The 21,278-nt window shown below is 34.4% G+C and overlaps 1 protein-coding gene across 5 annotated transcripts in view; it reads left to right on the forward strand.

Annotated features, from left to right (window-relative positions):
* Positions 1–21,278, forward strand: part of TLL1 (tolloid like 1) — a 205,666-nt gene that overhangs the window by 103,854 nt on the left and 80,534 nt on the right. For all 5 annotated transcript variants that reach the window (XR_005215990.1, XM_037830965.1, XM_037830968.1 and 2 more), the window contains exons 7-8: positions 10,089–10,194; positions 14,354–14,478. Coding sequence is in view for 4 of the 5 variants with exons in the window: in XM_037830965.1 (XP_037686893.1) it covers positions 10,089–10,194; positions 14,354–14,478 (231 nt within the window). In the remaining variant the exon portion in view is untranslated. The remainder of the gene's footprint in view (positions 1–10,088; positions 10,195–14,353; positions 14,479–21,278) is intronic.

Raw genomic sequence — 21,278 nt, forward strand, 5'->3', positions numbered from 1 at the left:
ACATGGGCCTTAGTCAGTCAAAAGAAATGTCACAAAGGAACTGAAATTTAGAAGTAAAGTATATATAGATTCTAGCTAGACAAAAGAGTGATGGAAATTTTAGACAGAAGGAACATCAGAATCAAAGCTACAATTACAGGAAATGGAACCATTTTTATTTGTCCATTATGGCTGCATGGTAGCTTACAAATGAGAGAAGTTAGTGCGTGATGACCTGAGAAGGTTAGAACATAGAGGGCCTTCTATATGAGACCAGAAATTTGATATTTTAGCCCCTAGCTACTGGGGAGTAACTGAAGGATTACAAGCAGAGCAAGGTCAGATTTTACAAAAAAAAGGAAAAAGAAAAATAACTGTCAGTTGTTGGGAACATTAACTGGGGATCGTGGAGTGGGTGGGGAATATGAGCCTGAAGTCAGAGCAATCTACTAGATGCCTAAATCAGTAATTTATTATAAGTGACTGTGTCCTCACCCAGGGTAAAAAAGGTCATGAGGAAGAAAAGGGTATATTCTTGAAAATTCTTCAAGAAGATCATCTGCATGTGAGGGAAAATTGTCAAGATTTTATTTTTTAGGCAGCAGGATGATCAATGGTGATGCCATCAAATGAAATAGAAATATGTATAAAGCAGTTTTTGAGAGGGATAAAAATGATGATTGCATTTAGCTTATGCCTTGAATTTGAGAAGGCTTTGGATAATTCAAGTGGAGATGTTTAGTATACAAACAAATGAGAAGTTTTGACTTCAGAGTATATCTGGAAGTAAGAATTTGATAGTGGATTTGACTGTCCAGGGAAAATCTGGAGAGAGAAGAAAAGAAGATAGAAAATGGGGAACACCAATATTTAAGCAACATTTGATAGAGGAGCTCCCCCAAAGACCAAGACGATATGGTCTAAAAGTAGTATAACAATCAGTGGAGGCCCCACCTATATCCACACACAGAGACCCAAGACCACAGGACCCACGGCAGGGCTAAAGCTGCCGGGAGGGCAGAATACCAAAGGGCAGCAAGGAAGAGCTTCCAAAATGGAGGATCACAAGGGAACTGCAAAATCTGCCTTCAAAGCAGCAAGTAACCAGGCAGAAACTACCCAAATCAACTGATTGGGGACCCAGGAGACAGAGGAGGACATTTCAAGACCCAGGTCAGTGAGGGACAAAGAGTCTGAGAAAACGTGGACAGAGACTGTTTCCAGCCCTGGGTCCTGGTGTCCATCCCCACCGTTGATGGAAACAGCAGTGGGGGGGCTGATCCTTGCCTGGGGGATGATTGCAGACTGGAGCAGCTAAGGAAATGCTCTGCCACAAGTAAAGTGGGGGAATATCCCCATATTGAAGCAGATTTTGGCTGGCAGGGTGAGGGCATAGGAGCCATGTGGTTTCAGCCCCACCCAGTCAGTGGCTGCTGGTGCCCCAGGGGGTAAACAGCTTCTGATGATGATTAAGTCACTGAACAGCACCATCTGCTGGAAAGGTGGGAAAGTGCAGGTGAACTGCTGGGCTTCTCAGAGCCTCTCCAGACCTACCCCAGACCCATTGGAGCTTGTCTACACCCCCTCCACAGGTACCTGGCCTGTCTTGGCTGAGAAATATGGATGACCCACCTGTCAAAGAGTGCCTTAATACAGTCCCAGGCAGCAACCAAACCCTAGAAAGAAAGAGAAATAGACTTTCAGAATAGACCCATCAAGATAATCAGATAACCAGATATCAACAACAAATCACAAATCATAATAAACTCAAGAAGAAATGGCTCTGTTGAAGGAACAGATCAAAAAGTCAGAGGAGATACAGAATCTGGAACAACTAATCAAAGAAGTGCATATGGATCTCCTGAATCAATTCAAAGAAATGAAGGAAAATATTTATGAAGAGGTAAAGGATATTAAGAAGACACTAGTAGAGCATAAAGAATAATTTGAAAGAATACATAGAAAAATAACATATATGGAAATAAAAGACACTGTAGATGATATTAAAAATATACTGGAGACACACAACAGTGGATTTGAAGAGGCAGAAGAAAGAATCAGTGAGCTAGAAGATGGATAAACCAAAAGAACAAATGGAGAAAAAAATGGAAAAGTTTGAACAGGGTCTCAGGGAAATGATTGATAATACAAAAGGCACAAATATACATATCAAGGGTATCCCAGAGAAGGAAAAGGGCCAGGGAGAATATTCAAAGAAATAATGGCTGAAAATTACCCAACTCTTACAAAAGATATAAACCTGCAAATCCAAGAAGCCAACATACTCCAAACCCAATAAATCCAAATAGACCCACTCCATGACACATAGTAATCAGATTGTCAGATGCCAAAGAGAAGGAGAAAATTCTGAAAGCAGCAAGAGAAAAGCAATTCACCACGTACAAGGGAAGCCACATAAGATTAAGTGCTGATTTCTCATCAGACACCATGGAGGTGAGAAGGCAGTGGTATAATATATTTAAGATGCTGAAAGAGAAAACTGCCAGCCAAGACCTCTCTATCCAGCAAAGCTGTCCTTCAAAAATAAAGGAGAGTTTAAAATATTCACAATAAAACAGAATGGATGAAATTGTCAGAATATTCACAATAAAACAGAATGGATGAATTGTCAGAATGGATGAAACAATGTGATTCCTCTATATGCTGTTTACAAGAAACTTGTCTTAGACTCAAAGATGCAAATAAGTTGAAAGTGAAAAGATGGAAAAGGATGTTCAATGCAAGTAGTAACGAAAAGAAAGCTGGGGTAGCTATACTAGTATCAGAAAAAATAGGCGTTAAATGCAAAAATGTTAGAAGAGATAAAGAAGGATGCTATATACTAATAAAAGGGGCAACTCAACAAGAAGAAATAACAATCATGAATATCTATACTTCTATTCAAGGTGCCCCAAAGTACATGAGGCAAACACTGGCAAAACTGAAGGGAGTAGTAGACAACTCTACCATAGTAGTGGGAGACTTCAACACTTTACTCTCTCCAATGGAAACAGCAAAGAAACAGAGAACCTAAATCATATGATAAATGAACTATACCTAACAGACAGGATACACATACCCAAAACATGAGGATACATATTCTTCAAAAGTGCTCATGGAACATTCTCAAGGACAGATCATAATCTGGGGCACAAAACAGTCTTAATAAATTTTAAAAGATTGAAATTTTACAAAGTCATTTCTCTGATCATAATGGAATGAAGCTGGAATTCAATAACAAATGGAGAACCAGAAAATACACAAATATATGGATGTTAAACATGTTTTTAAACAATCAGTGGGTCACAGAAGAAATTGCAAGAAAATTAGTAAGTATCTTGAATGAATATAAATGAGAACACAACATATCTAAATGTATGGAATGCTGCATAGGTAGTGCAGGGAGGGAAATTTATAGTCCTGAACACGTATGTTAAAAAGGAGGAAAGAGCTAAAATCAGCAACTTAACTGAACAACTGGAGAAATTGGAGAAAGAACAGCAAACTACTCCCAAAGCAAGCAGAAGGAAAGAAATAACAAAAATTAGAGCAGAAATGAATGAAATGGAGAATAAAAGCTACAGTAGAGAGAGAATCAGTAAAACCAAAAGTTGGTTCTTTGAGAAGCTCAATAAAATCGACAAACCCTTAGCACGACTGGCAAAGACAAAAAGAGAGAAGCTGCAAATAAATTCAGAAAAAAAGAGGTGGGGCATTACCATAGACCCTAAAGAAATAAAAAAAAGTGGTTACTATGAACAACTGAATGCCAACAAGCTAGGCAACTTAGATGAAGTGGTCAACTTCTGACAAACATGCGAACAACCTACAGTGACTCAAGAAGAAATAGAATTCACCAAACCAAATCACAAGTAAAGAGATCAAATCAGTCATCAAAAATCTACCAACAAAGAAAAACCCAGGACCAGATGGCTTCACAGGCGAGTTTTACTGAGCATTCCAAGAAGAATTAATACCTTTCCTGCTGAAACTCTTCCAAAAAATTGAAGAAGAGGGAATACTACTTAACTTATTCTGTGAAGCCAACATTACTCTAATACCAAAAATGGATAAAGATACTACAAGGAAAGAAAACTTCACCATAATCTCTCTAATGAATATAGACACAAACATCTTCAACAAAATACTTGCAAATAGAATCCAACAGCATATTGAAAGAATTATACACAATGACCAAGTGGGTTTTATTCCAGATATTCAAGGGTGGTTCAACACAAGAAAATCAATTACTGTAATAAAAAACATTAATAAATTAAAAAGGAAGAATCACATGATCATCTCAATTGACACAAAAAGTTATTGATAAAATTCAGCATCCTATCATGATAAAAACACTTCAAAAGACAAGAATTGACGGAAACTTCCTCAACATGATAAAGGGCATATATGAAAAACCCATAGCTAACATCATACTCAAGGGTGAGAAAATGAAAGCTTTCCCTGTAAGATCAGGAAAAAGACAATAATGCCCACTGTCACCACTGCTATTCAACATTGTGCTAGAAGTTCCAACTAGAGCAATTAGGCAAGAAAAAGAAATAAAAGGCATCCAAATTGGAAAGAAAGGCGTAAAACTGTCACTATTTGCAGATGATATGATCCTATATTTAGAAAATCCAGAAAAAAATGACAGCACAGATATTTGAGCTAATAAGCAAGTTCAGTGAAGTGATGGGGTACAAGGTCAACACCCAAAAATCTATGGTGTTTTTATACACTAGTAATATCTGAGGATGTAATCAAGAAAAAAAAAATCCATGTACAATGGCACCAAAAAGAATCAGTTACCAAGGATGTGAAAGACTTGTATACAGAAAACTACCAAACATTTCAAAAAGAAATCAAAGAAGACCTTAGTAAACAGAAAGCCATTCTGTGTTCATGGATTGGAAGGTTAAATGTTGTTAAGATGTCAATTCTACCAAAACTTATCTACAGATCCAATGCAATACCAACCAAAATTCCAACAGACTACTTTACAGAAGTGGAGAAGCTAATTATCAATTTTATTTGGAAGGATAAGGGGCCTTGAATAGCCAAAAACAAATTGAAAAAAAATAATGAAATGGTAGATATCAAACTTCCTGGCTTTAAAGCATATTATAAAGCCATAGTGGTCAAAACAGCATGGTATGGGCATAAATGTAAACATATTGATCAATGGAATTTAATTGAGAGCTCAGAAATAGGCTCTTGGATCTATGGTCAATTGATTTTTGATGTCTCCCAAGCCCACTCAACTGGGACAGAACAGTGTCTTCAATAAATGGTGTTGGGAGAACTGGATATCCACATCCAAAAGAATGAAAGAGGACCCCTATCTCATCAATTAAATTGAATTGGGAGTTCAGAAATAGACCATCAGATCTATGGTCAATTGATTTTTGACAAGGCTCAAAAGTCCACTAACCTGGGAAAAAGATGTCTCTTCAATAAATGGTTGGGAGAAATGAGAAAAGAATATCAATAGCAAAAATAATGAAAGAGGACCCCTATCTCACACCCCATTCACAAATTAACTCAAAATGGACCAAAGACCTAAATATAAGAACCAGTAACATAAAACACCTATAAGAAAATGTAGGGAAACATCTTTGAGATCTAGTGATAGACAGTAGTTTCTTAGATTTTACAACCAAAGCACAAGCAATGAAAGAAAAAATAGATAAATGAGAACTCCTTGAAATTGAATAGCTCAGTTCTTCAAAGGACACTGTCAAAAGGTGAAAAGGCAGCTTACTCAGTGGGAGAAAATGTTTGGAAACCATATAGCTGATAAGGGTTTGATATCCAGTATAAATAAAGAAATTGTACAACTCAACAGCAAAAAGACAAGCAACCTAATTAAGAAATGGGGAAAGGACTGAACAGAAATTTTTCCAAAGAGGAAATACAGATGGCTAAGAGGTATATGAAAAGTTGCTCAGCTTCTCTAGCTATTAGGGAAATGCAAATCAAAACCACAGTGAGATATCATCTCACATCTACTTGAATGGCTGCTATTAAACAAATAGGCAACCACAAGCTTTGGAGAAAATGTGGAGAAATTGGGACACTTGTTCACTGCTGGTGGGAATGTAAAATGGTACAGCCACTGTGGAGGACAGTTTGGTGTTTCCTCAGGAAGCTAAGTATACAGTTGCCTTATGACCCGGAATCCCACTACTAAAGATACATCTGGAAGATCTGAAAGCAGGGACACGAACAGACATTTGTGCACTCATGTTCATAGTGGCATTATTCACAATTGCTAAAAGATAGAAACAACCCAAGTGTCCGTCAGTGGATGATTGGATAAACAAAATGTGGTATGTACATATGATGGAATATTGTTTAGTAGTAAGAAGGAATGAAGTCCTAAAACGTGACAACATGGATGAACCCTGAGGACATTATATTAAGTGAAATATCAGACACAAAAGGGCAAATACTGTTTGATCTCACTGATATGAATTAATTACAATATGTAAACTCCTAGACATAAAATTTGGAATATTGGTTGCCATGATATGGAATGAGGCTAAACAATGGGGAGCAGTTGCTTAATATGTGCAGAATGTTTAAGGTGAATTTAAGTATTTGGAAATGGACAGAGGTGATGGTAGCATGTTATTATGAGATTAATTAACAGTGCTGAATATTGTGTGTGTGGTGGAAAGGGGAATTTTAGAGTCATGTATGTTACCAGAAGGAAAGTCAGAGGTTAAAATGTGGGAATGTTTAACACAGTGAATCTTGGACAATGTCCGTGATTAACTGTACAAAGATAAAAAGTTATTTCATGAACTAGAGCAGATGTATGATGGTATTATAAGGAGTTAATAATAAAGGGGCTTATGGGAAAAAATGTACCTGTTGCAAACTATGGACTTTAGTTAACAGTAATATTTTAATACTCTTTCATCAACAGTACCAAGTGTACCCCACCAATACTATGGGTCAATAATATGGGGAGATAAGGAGTATGGAAGGATTAGGGTTTTCTTTTTATTTCTTTTCTGGATTAATGAAAATGTTCTAAATTTGATCATGGTACTGAATGCACAACTATGTGATAATACTGTGAACCAGTGATTGTATACTTCAGATGGTTTGTAGGGTGTGTGAACATATCTCAATAAAACTGCATTAAAAAAAAAAATCTGTGAAGGGTCATGTCCCAGAAGCCAAGGGAAGAAATCATTTCAAGAATGATGGAGTAATCTGTAATGTTGCATATCCAGGAGAAGTGAAGAAAATGCATACTCACAATATAGAAGACTCTAATAGCTGAGACAGCTATCAAGGATCACCTTATACTTTTTATCACTGTGAGTTATGTAAAAAGGAAATACTATTTCTGAAAATTATTTCAACTATCAAGTAAATGAGAAGAAGTTTGCAGTTAACTATGGTTATTTAGTTTCTTCTATTTGCCAAATATTTTACTATGTGGTTGAAAAAATTATAAAGTAAGAAACTTTCAAGAATGGGTTTTACTCTTAAACATAGGAGTCTGATTCAACATTGATATGTACCTAAACAAGGCAAAGTGTATAAATGGTATAAAAATGTGTAAAACCTCAAGTGTTAGGCAAATTACAGCTAGTAATACCTTTGTTGACTAAACATTCAGACCAACAGAAAAATTGATTTATTGGGTGAGATTACTTGAGTAATTGGATAGTAGGGCAATTCTAGTATGAAAGGGTGCATATTGTGGATTAATCTTCAAGATTAAAAACTTATACTGATTCAGAAACTTAGTATCAAGGGTTATTTGAGGATGACCTCTAATAAGGGCAGACTTAATCTTCACATTTATATGTAAAATTGATGACTATGATAGGAATCAAATTGATATCAGAATTGGATTATTTTAATCCATGTTTGAATATGCATCAAGAAGGGCATTCATATTATTTTTTATTGTTAGGGCGGGTTCCCCTTTTGCTCTGTATCTCCAATTCTCTTCCCTTCTTTAATGATATGTTTAATTTTCTTTTATTTGTACTATGTATGCCCATGCTCTTTATAACTAGCACAGAACACTGTATACTGTATACTGTATTGTATACATGTTAAATGCTCAGTTGTATGCACTGAAATGCTTTACAGAGGTTTCTTAATGTTCCATGTTTTAGTTTCCCTGGGTGCTCAAGAAAATACCACACAATGGGCTGGTTTAAACAATGGGAATTTATTAGCTTTTGCAATTTTGAGGTAAAGAGAACGTCCACATCAAGGCTTCATAAGGGCAATGCTTTCTTCCTGAAGACCTGAATTCTGGGACTGGCTTCCGGAGATCCTTGGTCCTTTGCTCCTCTGCCACATGGCAACATGGCGGCCTCTCCTGGCCTCTCTTTTCTCTTCCTGGTTCTGTTGCTTTTCAGCTCCTTGCTTCCCATGGTTTTCTCTATCTGAATGTCATTCTGCTTATAAAGAACTCAGAAATAGGATTAAGACCCTCCTGTTTGAGATGTGCCACACCTTAACTGAAGTAACCTCATCAAAAGGTCCTGCACACCCACAGGAATGGATTGAGTTTAAGGACATGTTTTTATGGGGTACATACAGTTCCAAAATACCACATTCCACTTTTAAAAAATTTTTATGAACCCTTTTGTTTAATTGGAGAATATGTTCCCACATCCTTCTTTAAGTTGAAATTTTCAGCAAGTATGGTTAACAACTCTAAAATCAGGTCCATAACTTTTTGAAAAAATCTCATCTTAGAATGGGATGTATTATAAATATATGTATAATTCCTTCTGATGTTAACACTTTTAGCAATTGCTTCTTTCAGTAGTTTAAGAGAATGCAGGATATTTCTGGAGGAATGGTTGCAATAGATGGATGTAGCAGAAATTTGTGGAACACACATTTTACCATATTGACTGGTAAAATCATTTATTGTGTGAATTTATTCAACGATGGACCAAAAAAAGTTGGTCTTGGGCTTGAGTTCTACAGCTTCAGGCAGATTCCCGCATCATTTATGCTCAAATATGTATACATGTAGGAAAGACTTTACACTCTGTGTCATTACTCAGTTTCTTTATTGCTCTTTGGAAAACTTTTCATTGATGTGATATTTTTACATTGATCAGTAATATGGCAGTCTGATTAAAATCCTAGAGAGATGAGTGGTATAATAGTTCCATTTTGAGCTCTGCCCTTGAATGTAGAATTTTAATAGTTCACCTTTATATTTTGTTGTTTCAAAGCTTTTGAAGTTATGTAAATGAGATGACTTGCACCATCTTTGGCTGCTTAAATTGTGAAGATGAATCACTGAAACCTAAACTGTATCAGATGAAATTCTCTGCTTCTGGAACCACTGACATAGACTTCCATGTTTAAACTCTGTTTTTTGTCAAGTTTCAAGGAATAACATTAAAATGCAGATATAAAAAGGCAGTAGAAAAATCTATTAAAAATGAAGATGTCCAGAAGCTAATATAGCAGGTATGAAAAAAATAACAATGATTAAGTTCTTTACCCTGAAAGTAGTACCTCTTTTTCATCAAAGTAAAAGAGAACCTTGTTTCATTTTTCTATGAAAGTAAAGGATTTACTGCTTTAGTTTTTCTTGCATTACAAAGTCACAGTTAAAGCCTGCAGAGTTGTGTGTACCTGCTAATGTTTTTTTAAGAGATATTTTTCAAACATTTTATATAAACTATCTAAAGCAAATAATAAGACATTTTTTTGTTGGTCCTGGCACATGCAGAGAAAAGTGTGACCAGTAAAAAAATGTAACATTTTAAAATCATTGAGTACAGTACTGAAAACATACCATAATTTGTTATATATTACGAAAAGGTAAAAGAGTATACATAGAAAACAAATGTATGTTTTGGTAGTCCACTTTTTTGAAGAAATTAGCTAATGAAATTCAATATTGCTCTTTCACCTACAATATTAAAATGAAGACAGTGGCACTGGATAAAGGCTTTTGCACATGCCAGGGTATTAGCATGTAAATACACTCAGCAAGATGATCAGTCACTCAGGAAAAGAGCAGATAAACGCCTTGGAAGGGCTCTTCTGCTCTCTCTTTAATTTGTTAAAAGGCTTCTTAGGTGTTGTTTATACCTGATTCTTAGGTCAAGAGTACAATTTTCTGAAGATGGAGCCTGGAGAAGTGAACTCACTTGGAGAAAGATATGATTTTGACAGCATCATGCACTATGCCAGGAACACCTTCTCAAGGTTGGAGTCTCAGGTTATACCTTTTGACTTTTAATTCCTTTCCTCTGTTGGTTTCTTCAGAAAGCTTTGTTTACATTAGGACTAGAACCACTTGCAAATACTTTTGTCTGGTGGCAGAATTGAGAAAAGTACTTGACAAGCATTTATTGTTAATACCAGGCATTTAAAGAGACTTTAAAACATTTTTTCGTATTTCCTATCAAATATACATGTTTAAAATAATAATTTAAGTAGTGTAAGTTATTTTAACTATTTATGTTCCAAAGTCATAAAAAGTTCAATCAAAACAAGTTACCAAACCAGTTAACATGTTTCATTGGCACAGCCTTATTTAATGGAGATTAGGTATTCATATGTCAAATAGGGTACTCGCTTGTTGAATTGGAAAGTTTACTCCCTAGGCAACTTGTGTTCTACTGTGTATTTTCCATTGCTTAAATTTCAGTTATGCTGACTTAATTATCCTAAATTAATTCTCAAGAACATATTAAGACATTTCACTTCATACAATTTAGAATTGTATTTCATTATTTATTAAACTTAAAATTATTTTGTTAGTGATGAATGCTATTTTTTAAGAGTGTAATAAATTTGGGTCTTGATCTACTTCATTCTAAAGATGATGACATCAAGCAAATAGTTCCCAGGTAAGGAATTTGGGACCCTTAAGCCATTGAACTCCCTTTTTCCCATTTTTTGCCCATTTTACACTCATATGCCCACTTCAACTCATTCTTTTTGCCCACTTTCTATCAGTTTCACAATTCATTAATATCTGGTTTCTAAAGGCAGTGTCAGGAAGAAGAGAAAACATTCAAATTAATTCCCATATTTTAAAAAATTCTTGGTAAAAAGTAGAGAAAAATGTATAAATTAACCCTTAATATGTGGACACATTTTTAACTTTTGCTTTTGTCTCAGACCAAATTTTATTATTTAATAAACTGAGTGTGAACTGTTTTCTAAAACTTATTTTCTCTGAAAGTTATCATAGACAATACATTTCTTTAAATATAGTAACTATCCAAACCCTTACAATTTCTAGAATTAGAACTTAGGTTTCAATAGAAGTACACCAAGAAATTTGGCCTGGAATTAATTATAAAGAGTAACAGAGCTTTTTTTTTTTATACTCAATGCTTGGAATTCAGTTTTTCCTGGGAACATATGACCAGCAGGGGTGTGGGCCCCAATTAAGCCAAGGAGCCTCTATTATGCTGCTGAACTATGTTATTCAAAACTAACTTGAAATTTTATTCTTTGGAATAGAAGAGGTACTAGAGGGAATAGAAAAGTGATTTATTCTTTCTATTCTTGATAGATACTGCATCCATACCAAAGTTCGTGATATACACTTCCCCTTATTCTGTACTTCTCCAACATGTTAGATTGCTTCTTTCCCAGCTTTTGCTGCCTGCAGTTCCTCTCCCCCCACACTCACCTTCGTGTTGCCTGTCAACCACCCCTGGCCTATTTCCTATTTTATCTTTTAAAATTATCCTCTTTATTTTTCCTAAGTGAACTTATAGTCCTGCAGCACACAGTCGTATCTAGGTGTTAAAAGTACTGATCTGATTGATCCAACGCACATTATTTTGTTATTTTGAGTCTGTAAAGAGGATATTTATCAACTTATACACATATCTAAATGACTAAATTCACGAGATGAAATATTTGGCATAGCTCTCAGCCTCCTCTCCCAAAGTATTTGAAGTTTATAGTTTCTTCTATTCTGAACCCAGAGTCTATAATGCTCCAATTGTTTTCATAAAAGTCGTTTGTCCCTTGTGGGAAGAATAGTGCTGGATCTATGGGGCCATTTTTTGCATGGGCATTTTGTAATGTGTATGTTTGCAAACGAGGACTGCCCGTTTTCTCGTTAATGAAAGAGTTGTAAAATTTTATCAAGTTTCTTTAAAAGTTAATTCATCCTTTTAATGTAAATGGAACAAATGAAGATTAGTAAATTGACCCCAGTCTGATCTGTCTCTGGTCTGTTGATAGCACCGCACTAAGGAGGTCAAGGAAGGCTCTGCAGTGCTTAATAGCCAGGATGCGGGAGGCAGAGAATATGCACTTCCTGGCCACAAGGAAAGAACAAAAGAGTTGGTGACTGTCCCCTTTTGGGCTGGAAGGGAGGTTACTGCAGGAAACAGAATGATCCACAAATTGCCATTCTATTGTTTGAGATTGAATATACCCATTACAAGTTGTCCTTGACCTTTTTAAATTGAATTTCTTTTGAAAGCCAGAAAAAAATGAAACTTTTTCAAAGATATTTTTTAGAAGTAGAAATAGAAAATGTCTTCCTTAGTACTACAGTACTCCCTAATTTGTGACACTTCATTATTTGGATTTACCTACTTAAAGTATCTGTTGATTCATGCTGCATAGTAGAGAAAGGCTTTTCTCAATGCTACCTTAAAGCTAAATTTTTTCTTTCAATTTCATGGCTCGATTCAGTTGCATCTGATTAAGTGTGTGCAAGCTCTCACTCCTGGTCAATCCCAGAAATAATTTGTCTTCCCCTTCCTATCCTTATCTCAGGCAGAATATATACAGAATTCTATAGATGCTTTGATGTCATTTTAAAGTGGTTCAGTCTCTCTATATGAGTCATCCAGGTGATATCCAAGGGCCACCACCTTCTTACTTATCTAGAAACTATGGAGATCAGTTTTAAGTACTCATAGATCATGACACTCTCTGTGTACCATCTTCCAAGAGCTTAACTATTATTCTCCAGGTGAAAGTTAAATTCTCTGGCTGGTGCTCAAACACCTTAGGAGTCCTCCCAGCTCTGAGTCATTGTATTTCTTGTTGTCTGCCTGAGAACTCTCTCCTTCCAGCTATCCATGTTACTCTGTCCTTCATTCTCTTCCTGTTTGGCCAAAATGCCAACTTCCACATGAACTTTTCTTTGATCTTCCTATATAAAAGCTATCCCATAACCCCACAATCACTATCCATCTTCTCTCCATTATTTTCTCCTTATTATCTGTTTATTTTATATTTTATTTACTGCTGTACATCCAGACTTAAAAGCATACTTAGTAAATATTCCCTAAAGGAAGGTATAAGTAGAACTGATAATGTTTTTTTTTTACTCTGCAGTTCAAATACAATTTTTATTCATTTATAACTTTTGAAAAGGAGTGTTCCATCCATTCATCTCAATCAGAAGGATTTTTTAAAATTATATTTCTTCGTTTTAAAATGCTCTTATAATAAAACCTACTTTTGAGGCATTTTTTTTGAAAACCCACAGACACCCCCATTACATTCTGTGCATCACTGGCAATATTTTCTTAGTCCATTTAACTTTCGAATACAGTACTTCCTTTACAACCATAAATGTTTGCTATATATGTAGAAATATATTATAAAATTGGACTGTTCTATGTATAGGATTTTAAATCATTCATATTAAGAACAATATTGAGTCTTCTTTCATAACGTTGGGGTCAAAACAACTCAGTATCTGTAGCTTATCATTATTAGGGCATCACTTAGAGGTTGGTTGTTTTTGCTCATTAATTTTACCATGAAAATATTTGTGTTTATTACATGTATGAAACTATGTTGCTTTAAATTGTCCTGTGTAAATTTTGACACCTTTTATTTTCCCTTGTTGTTTTACATGTCCTAAAATACTTGGACTTCTAAGAATATTTAGGTTAAATTAGCAGTTTAAGTCAAAAATTAACCTTATGTGTATTTCATTTGACTTGACAGTTTTTGTAACTTCAAATATATTTACTGTAGATTGTTCTTAAAGAACAGACCTCTGTGAGGAAGAACTGTTTTATAGCCCTGTAATCTAATGGGTTCTTAGGTCTTCTTGGGAGATCAAAGACATGGTATACTTGTTGAGGGGCTATACTATTCCAGATTAAAAAAAAAAAAATTAGTACATATTTCTAAGGAAAATGTTGTTGGCAATATTGAATTTATTCTAGGCACACATATTTAACATACATAATGTTTTTTTCTACTTTGATGAAAGTATTTTGAAACCTGACACTGCTCAAGCTCAGCACTGGTATATTTCCCTTTTGATTAACTTGAATTTGAAAAAAAAAAAAAACACCTTATATTTGTAAGGAATATATGAGACAGTTTTGTGACTTATGTGTGGCTTGCTTCTGAATTTTTTCAGGGGGATGTTTCTGGATACCATTCTCCCTAACCGTGATGACAATGGCATACGTCCAGCAATTGGTCAGCGAACCCGCTTAAGCAAAGGAGATATTGCACAGGCAAGAAAGCTGTATAGATGTCCAGGTATCGTACCCATGCAAGCACACAAGCAATGATTTACTCAACTGTTTACTTGTCTCCCTCCATGCTGAACAGTGGCATACACAGTTCAAGTCAGTAATATAAAATGAGGTAGGAGAGAACTCTGGAATGCCCACTGCTATAAGTAAAAAAGCCAAATCGCTAGAAATCAAATTTTAAGCATAAGGATATGATGTTTTGTTTCTTTTAGTTTAATGAGTAAAAGAGCAAAACAGGATAGTTTTTATTGTTCTATCAATAATAATATTGAAGATTATTATTAATTAAATAGTTGTATGATTTCCTAGTCAAAATGTTGAATTTCCTTACCAACATAAAAATAGTATCCTTAATATTAACTTCAGAATTTTATCCTGGATAATCCTTCTTGCAAGTACCATCACTAACAGTATATAAGTTAAAAAGTCGATCAGTAGAATTTATAAATTTGTCAGAAAAAAGTAACTTTTCCAACCATGTTGTTTAATGAGCTACTTTATTTTTTGCTCCTGAGTAACGTTGTGGGAGAAAAAAGATTGACATAAGGTCATAATAAGAATGTTCCAAGGGCTCCTAAATAGGTCAAGAGAAAAAATATTTTATGCTTCGAATTGGAAATGCTGTGGAATCTATGCTTACCTCCCTAATCCCTATACTCTACAATACTTTGGAATGTCTTATATCAAAGAAACATATTTAACTTTGCTTAACACAACTTTCCAAAATTATATGCCCAAAGAAGCATTCTATAGTATTAACTCTGGGAAATATTGTTCTAGATACTAAGGTTGCATGTGGTAAAATAACTATAAAAGTTTTAATTGGCTGCTATTTTAATACTTTTTGCAGAAAATCAGATGATGGGTATATTAATCATTGGAGTTTTATATAGATAATTGTGTTTAAAATTCATTTATATAAAGTAAATTATCAAGAATTATATTCATTAGGTTTACTATGTTTCTAATGTCAATCCAGGAAATTTTCCCTTTTGGGTATAGGAAAGGTCTCGCTTTCATTCATAAAAATGCGTACAGTATAAAAGAGAATATAAAACACTGTTGTGGATCATATCAAGAATCTAATGCAAGCAAGGAAAAATGATTTAGTCAGCTAATCACAGGAACTATCTAGGAAGTTCTTAACTCAGTATGGGTCATAGCATCGAATTCATGGATTCAACCTGATTGATTCTGTTGACAGTTTTGCACAAAGATGGGGTTTCTTTTCCTTAAGATCGAATTTGCTAAGGAAAAGTTTTAAGAAATGATGCTTTCCTCCAATTTTATTTTTAATGGTTAGTTTTCTTATAATTCAGCCTATTGGGTTTTCAGAAGTACCTTTAAGAGATATTGAATTTAAAGCTGTATTTGAAACCTTTTGCAACTTAATGATTTGATATTGAGATTAAGCTTTAAAATGTTGTCTTACATTTATAGACATATCTATCTCTATTTATGGGATTTCCCCATGTATCTAAAGAGAACTAAGCTTCTACTTAATATTCATCAATTTATTTATTTAATGCATATTTATTTAGGTTGGAATCATATTTTCAGAAATGCCTTTAAGTGCATGTTATTTGTATGTATGTGAAACACAACATGTATAACCGGTATTATTTTGTATATTTTTCGAAATTCAACTTTCCAGAGGAAAGATGAATCTGTAAACAAATGACACAATATGGCAAAAGGTATGGTGATCTTTGGCTAATTTCTAGCAGTATTGAAAATAGACATTTTAACTTTCAAAGTAGAGATTTTGGGAAAGATTATGTGAATTGATAGCAAATGTATGTGTAGCATATTAGCCATTAAGAAGCACACTGGAGATGGATTTGCACAATGAACTGTAGGGAAGTCAATAGGAATCAATTCAAAAGTAATCAAACTGATGACACTGTAATTAAGATTTTAGCCTATGGCACTTGAACATTTCAGTTTTCAACAAGATGATAATTAGTAGATATAGTTTCCAATTAGATTTAATTATGTAAAATAAATGTGCCATTTTCTTACTTGAAATATAGAAATAGCTAAAGTGTATATTGCTTTATTTAATATAGTAAAACCATATTTTTGAAGGCATCATCATCTATGTGAAATTTAGTAAATAAATTTGTAGAGGAAATTATTTCAATACAGTATTGATTTCAATATGTAATACTCAATATCATATATTGATATCATGTAATATTGACTATATAATGATACATGTAATATATAATGCAATAATTTCAAAATGTAAAATGTTATTTTAGAGGAAAATATTTTTTTAAAAATTTGGAGCATCCATTTATACAATACAGATTGATTTAATAATAAATGTTTTTTAGTCATAAGAGCTAATGACTTCTGAAAGCTTGCTCTGTGTTCTTCTAACCATGTATTAATTAATTTAAAATAATTTTTCTATATTGCTTCAAATAAGCTATTAATTACTTAATGAATTTCTTCTACAAACATTTATGAAACTATTACTACATACCAGGCACTCTGCTAATCTTTGGGGAACTAAGAAGAACATGTTGAATGTTGTTTCTGGTCAGAGAGCTCACAGTCTACTTGAAATAGAGATGAGAAAACAGGAAAATAAGGTACAATGTGATTAGTCCCATTGTTTAAAGGTAAAAGAATAGAAATATATAGGAAAGGCGTCTCGTCCTGATGTGAGTTCCTAGAGCAGATTTCCCAGAAGAAGGATGAGAAGAGTCAGTCTCAGGTGGGTTATGGGAGGGTGACCAGGCCAAAGAATAGCGAGAACAGAGTCCCCGGAGACAGGAAGATTTGTTGCTACTGAAGAACTGAAAGAATTTCGGTACACCTGGAGCTTAGCATATGAGGGGGAAAAGGACTGTGGAGGGCTAAGAAAGGCGAGGTAAGCAGAGACCTGTCATAGTGCAGAATGATATGAGTACATTTGTTTGGCTGCAGTGTGGAGTAGACGGGAGTAGTTATAAAAGGGAAGCAGCAAGACTAGTTAAGACAACATGTGTTTATTTGGATGGGAGATGATGATAATATAAGACAGTATAGTTGCAGCAAATACAGAGAAACGTGGAAGAATTTGAGGGAGAACATGTGACAAGAGAAAAAGAGATGATAAAATCTACAGGATTTGCTGAATGAATGTGGCTTATAGGAATTTAGGAAGAAGAGTACAGAAAGAGACAGTAAAATAATTGCCAAGGAAATAAAGGAAATTCAGGTGAGTTCACCATCCTAGAATGCACGTGAAGAAACAATTTCATGGCAAAGGGTCCTGTCAACAGATTCACTGATGCCGAGGATGAGGATTGAAATTTATCCTTTGAATTTGGGAAGATTGAGATCATCAGTTACTGTAGTGAGAAGTGTGAAATGGATTGGAATTCTAGATTAGAATTAGAGAAAAATGATACAGTCAGAAATTAAAACCCTTCTGAGGATTTTTTGCTGTAGTGGGAAGGAGAGAAATGGGTCAAAATCTGGAGAGAGAAGTAGAGCCTGGAGAATGATTTTTATATGCTATTGGAATGATCCAAGGCAGATACTGGCCGTGCTGAAAAAGACAGGGGACAATTGTCCCTGAGTAGGAGAGAGCAGCTGGGATCTGGTGCATAACTAAGAAAGTTATTTGTTTTAATGCTTGAATAATTGTGTGGCATCAGAAACTAGATATAATTCTTAAAAGTTGAATGATGTTTGAGCAACTTAATGTCACTTTATATTTAAGAAAGAAACAAACAAAACTTGGTCCTCTCTGAAGATTGTGTCAGAGTTTGTGTCATTGTTATTTACTCAGAAAGATAGCTGTGTTCTAACATGGTATAGAAAGCAAGTCCCTGCAATACTGCTTATAACTTGCCTGGAGTAAGGGAGAGCTAAAGATGGAATTATGTATTTTGAATTAAAGATATGCTAAGTTTCAGCTCCCAATGTGATTGTGATGGCTTTTTTCTCCCCCTCTTGGTCTTAATGCTCACCAACCAATTCCCTCCCTTTCTCTCCTTCTATGTCTCTTTTGCTCTCCCTTCCTGCCCGTGTATGTGTTTATGTGTGTGTGTGTCTTTCTCTTTCCCTCTCTGAAGTTGTTACCTTGTGAGCCTTACAAATGATTATGTATTTAACATTCTTCATTCCCTTCCAATGCAAAATTCTAATAACCTTTCTGAGTAAGACAATGGTAATGGTATAATATGCCTACCAAATGAAGTATAAATATACTTGCCAAAGGAAGTTAACTCACACTCAGACAAAAGGTTTACCAGTAACTTAAACTATACCAATGGGATAGTATTAAAGATGCATAACCATATATAAAAGTCTAAATAAGATGACTTATCTGAGAATTACCTAGAAAGAGTATAAGTGTTTGTAAAGTGGAATCTAGTTGTATCTTGATTTTAATTCAGGGATAAGGAAGTTGTAAGATGGCCTATTCCTTTGGAGTTTGTCTTACTATTTTCATTTGTTAGAAATTACTGGTTAACAGAGCCAAAAAGATGTATTTGATAGATTTTTTCTCCAATTTTTATTCCTTATCAGTTTATGCTCAAATGCAAAGATGAATAACTGCAACAGCAGAGTTATATGAAGAAGATTAGAAATAAGAAGGAAAAGTGTTCTAAGAGTAGGGAAAAGTAGAGGAGAAAACATTTAGAAAGTGAAGACCGCAAGAAAAAGAAAACCCAAAATGAGAGAATGAGAGTAACAAAAGAACCTGGTATCAATTTTAAAAATAAATTAAATGGAGCAAGCATTTATAGCAATCTAAGGTTTTTATTAATCAAACTATATGTAAATTGAAACCCGCTATCCTGCTCTGCAAGCTTCACACAAATGTCCATACGCAGACATTTATTTTCTATATATGTCTTGTATGTATACCAAAATTAGGAACACTTTTATGCTCAAAGCTCTATTAGAGCTGGATTTTATAAAGCTGTTCCTTATAATTTAATCTTGAAAGGAATACTGATCTAATTCACACCTAGAGATATGCAAGTTTGTGGCTTTTATGTTCTTTGATAAGTGAAGCCCCAAGAAAAAGAGGACAATTTTGTAATAAGGGTAATAATAGGCAGCATACAAATACTGTTGCTCCTCTTTAAAGAATATAGAAAAATGTATTTTTACCTATCAGAAATGAGTAATATTTAAATGTATATATTTTAAATGAATAGCATTAAAATGTTTAAATTCACTTAAAATAAAATTACCTGTTATTTTTCTCAGACTTTATGGCTGATAAATAATGTGTAATCATTATTATATTTATTTATTTATACATGGCAAATGAAATATAAATTAGATTTGTATAGGAAACCTCAATTATTTATTGTACAGTCAGTGTACACTCATCATTAAAAAGCTCCATGCAGTTATAAAGTTGTGTTTTTAATGTGTTTGTATGAGGATAAGTTTCTTTTCCTTCAGATGTTTCCATTTCCATTTACACATCTTATTTTTAGAAGCAGGAAAGAAAAGTCTGCTTATGCATTTCCATGTAAAGAAAGAATATCATTTTTACAGCCCTGGCTTTGCACTGATATAAGGCGCTGTCATCCATTACCAGGCCAAGTAGCCCTAGAAAAGGGAAGGGAAGGAAGGCAGAGCTGCTCAACAGTGAGACTGAATCAGTTTGTGGCCACACAGGCCAAAGACCAATCCCGTGTCCTTCTGATCACTTCTAAGCCTTCTTAGTGGTAAAGTACCTAATAGGACACCAGCAAATGTGTCTTACCTGTCATTTTAATCCCTTACATCCTATATACTGTCAGGACAAGAAATGTCACCTGGGGTTGGAGAATGGGCAACTTACAGCACTCCATCTTCCCTTTATAGTCATTGTCTCCATAATTAGCAGTTTGCTTGTGAAGGAGATCCTCTCTGGAGTATGAGTTGTAGTATATCTTCTTCTCCTCATAAATTATTAATTTATTCTCTCATTCTCTCATTTTGGGTTTTATTTTTCTTGTGGTTTTCACTTTTTAAATGTTTTCTCATCTGCTTTTCTCTAATCTTAGAATACTTTTCCTTTTTCTTTCTAATGTGCTTCATATAACTCTGCTGTTGCCATTATTCATCTTTGCGTTTTCTCTTAATTTAGTTTTTCATTAATCCCATGGAATTTTCCTCTTATAACTACTTAGTATTTAGCCCAACTATCAACCCTAATATTGTCCCAGTAGGACTTCCTTAATTAAATATGTCAAGTCACATAGTAAAAGAAAAATATAAATTGATATCTAAAAGTAAAGGGGTTTCTAAAGATTAGAATCTCCTTTGTTATATGAAACTGTATATGCTTATTTACACATGACCACACAGACAACATGTGTTCACAAATTTAAAAGTGTTCCTAATTTTGGTATACATACAAGACATATATAGAAAATAAATGTCTATGTGTGCACATTTGTGTGAAGCTTGCAGAGAAGGATAGTGGGTTTCAATTAACATACAGTTTGATTAATAGAAACCTTAAATTGCTATAAATGCTTGCTCCATTTAATTTATTTTTAAAATTGATACAAGTTCTTTGTTACTTAAATTATTAATGTCTCGATTTCTTGACATGAATCTCTAAGATTGCATAGAATAGCCTTTTGATAAGTGCTTTTACATATAACACTGTTAGCTAAAATATATTATCAGTCTACAAAAAGAGAAAAAAAAAAAAAAATCCCGGGCCTTTTGTTACTGTTCTTAGCACCTCAAATTCCTGCAGTGAATCCCCTAACCCTGGTGCCATCACCTCTTGTCTGGATTGCTAAAATGCTACCTAATGGACCTCTAGTCTCCATCTTTACATTTCTA

Source organism: Choloepus didactylus, chromosome 3 (genome assembly GCF_015220235.1).
Source record: "Choloepus didactylus isolate mChoDid1 chromosome 3, mChoDid1.pri, whole genome shotgun sequence".
Taxonomy (NCBI): Eukaryota; Metazoa; Chordata; class Mammalia; order Pilosa; family Megalonychidae; genus Choloepus; species Choloepus didactylus.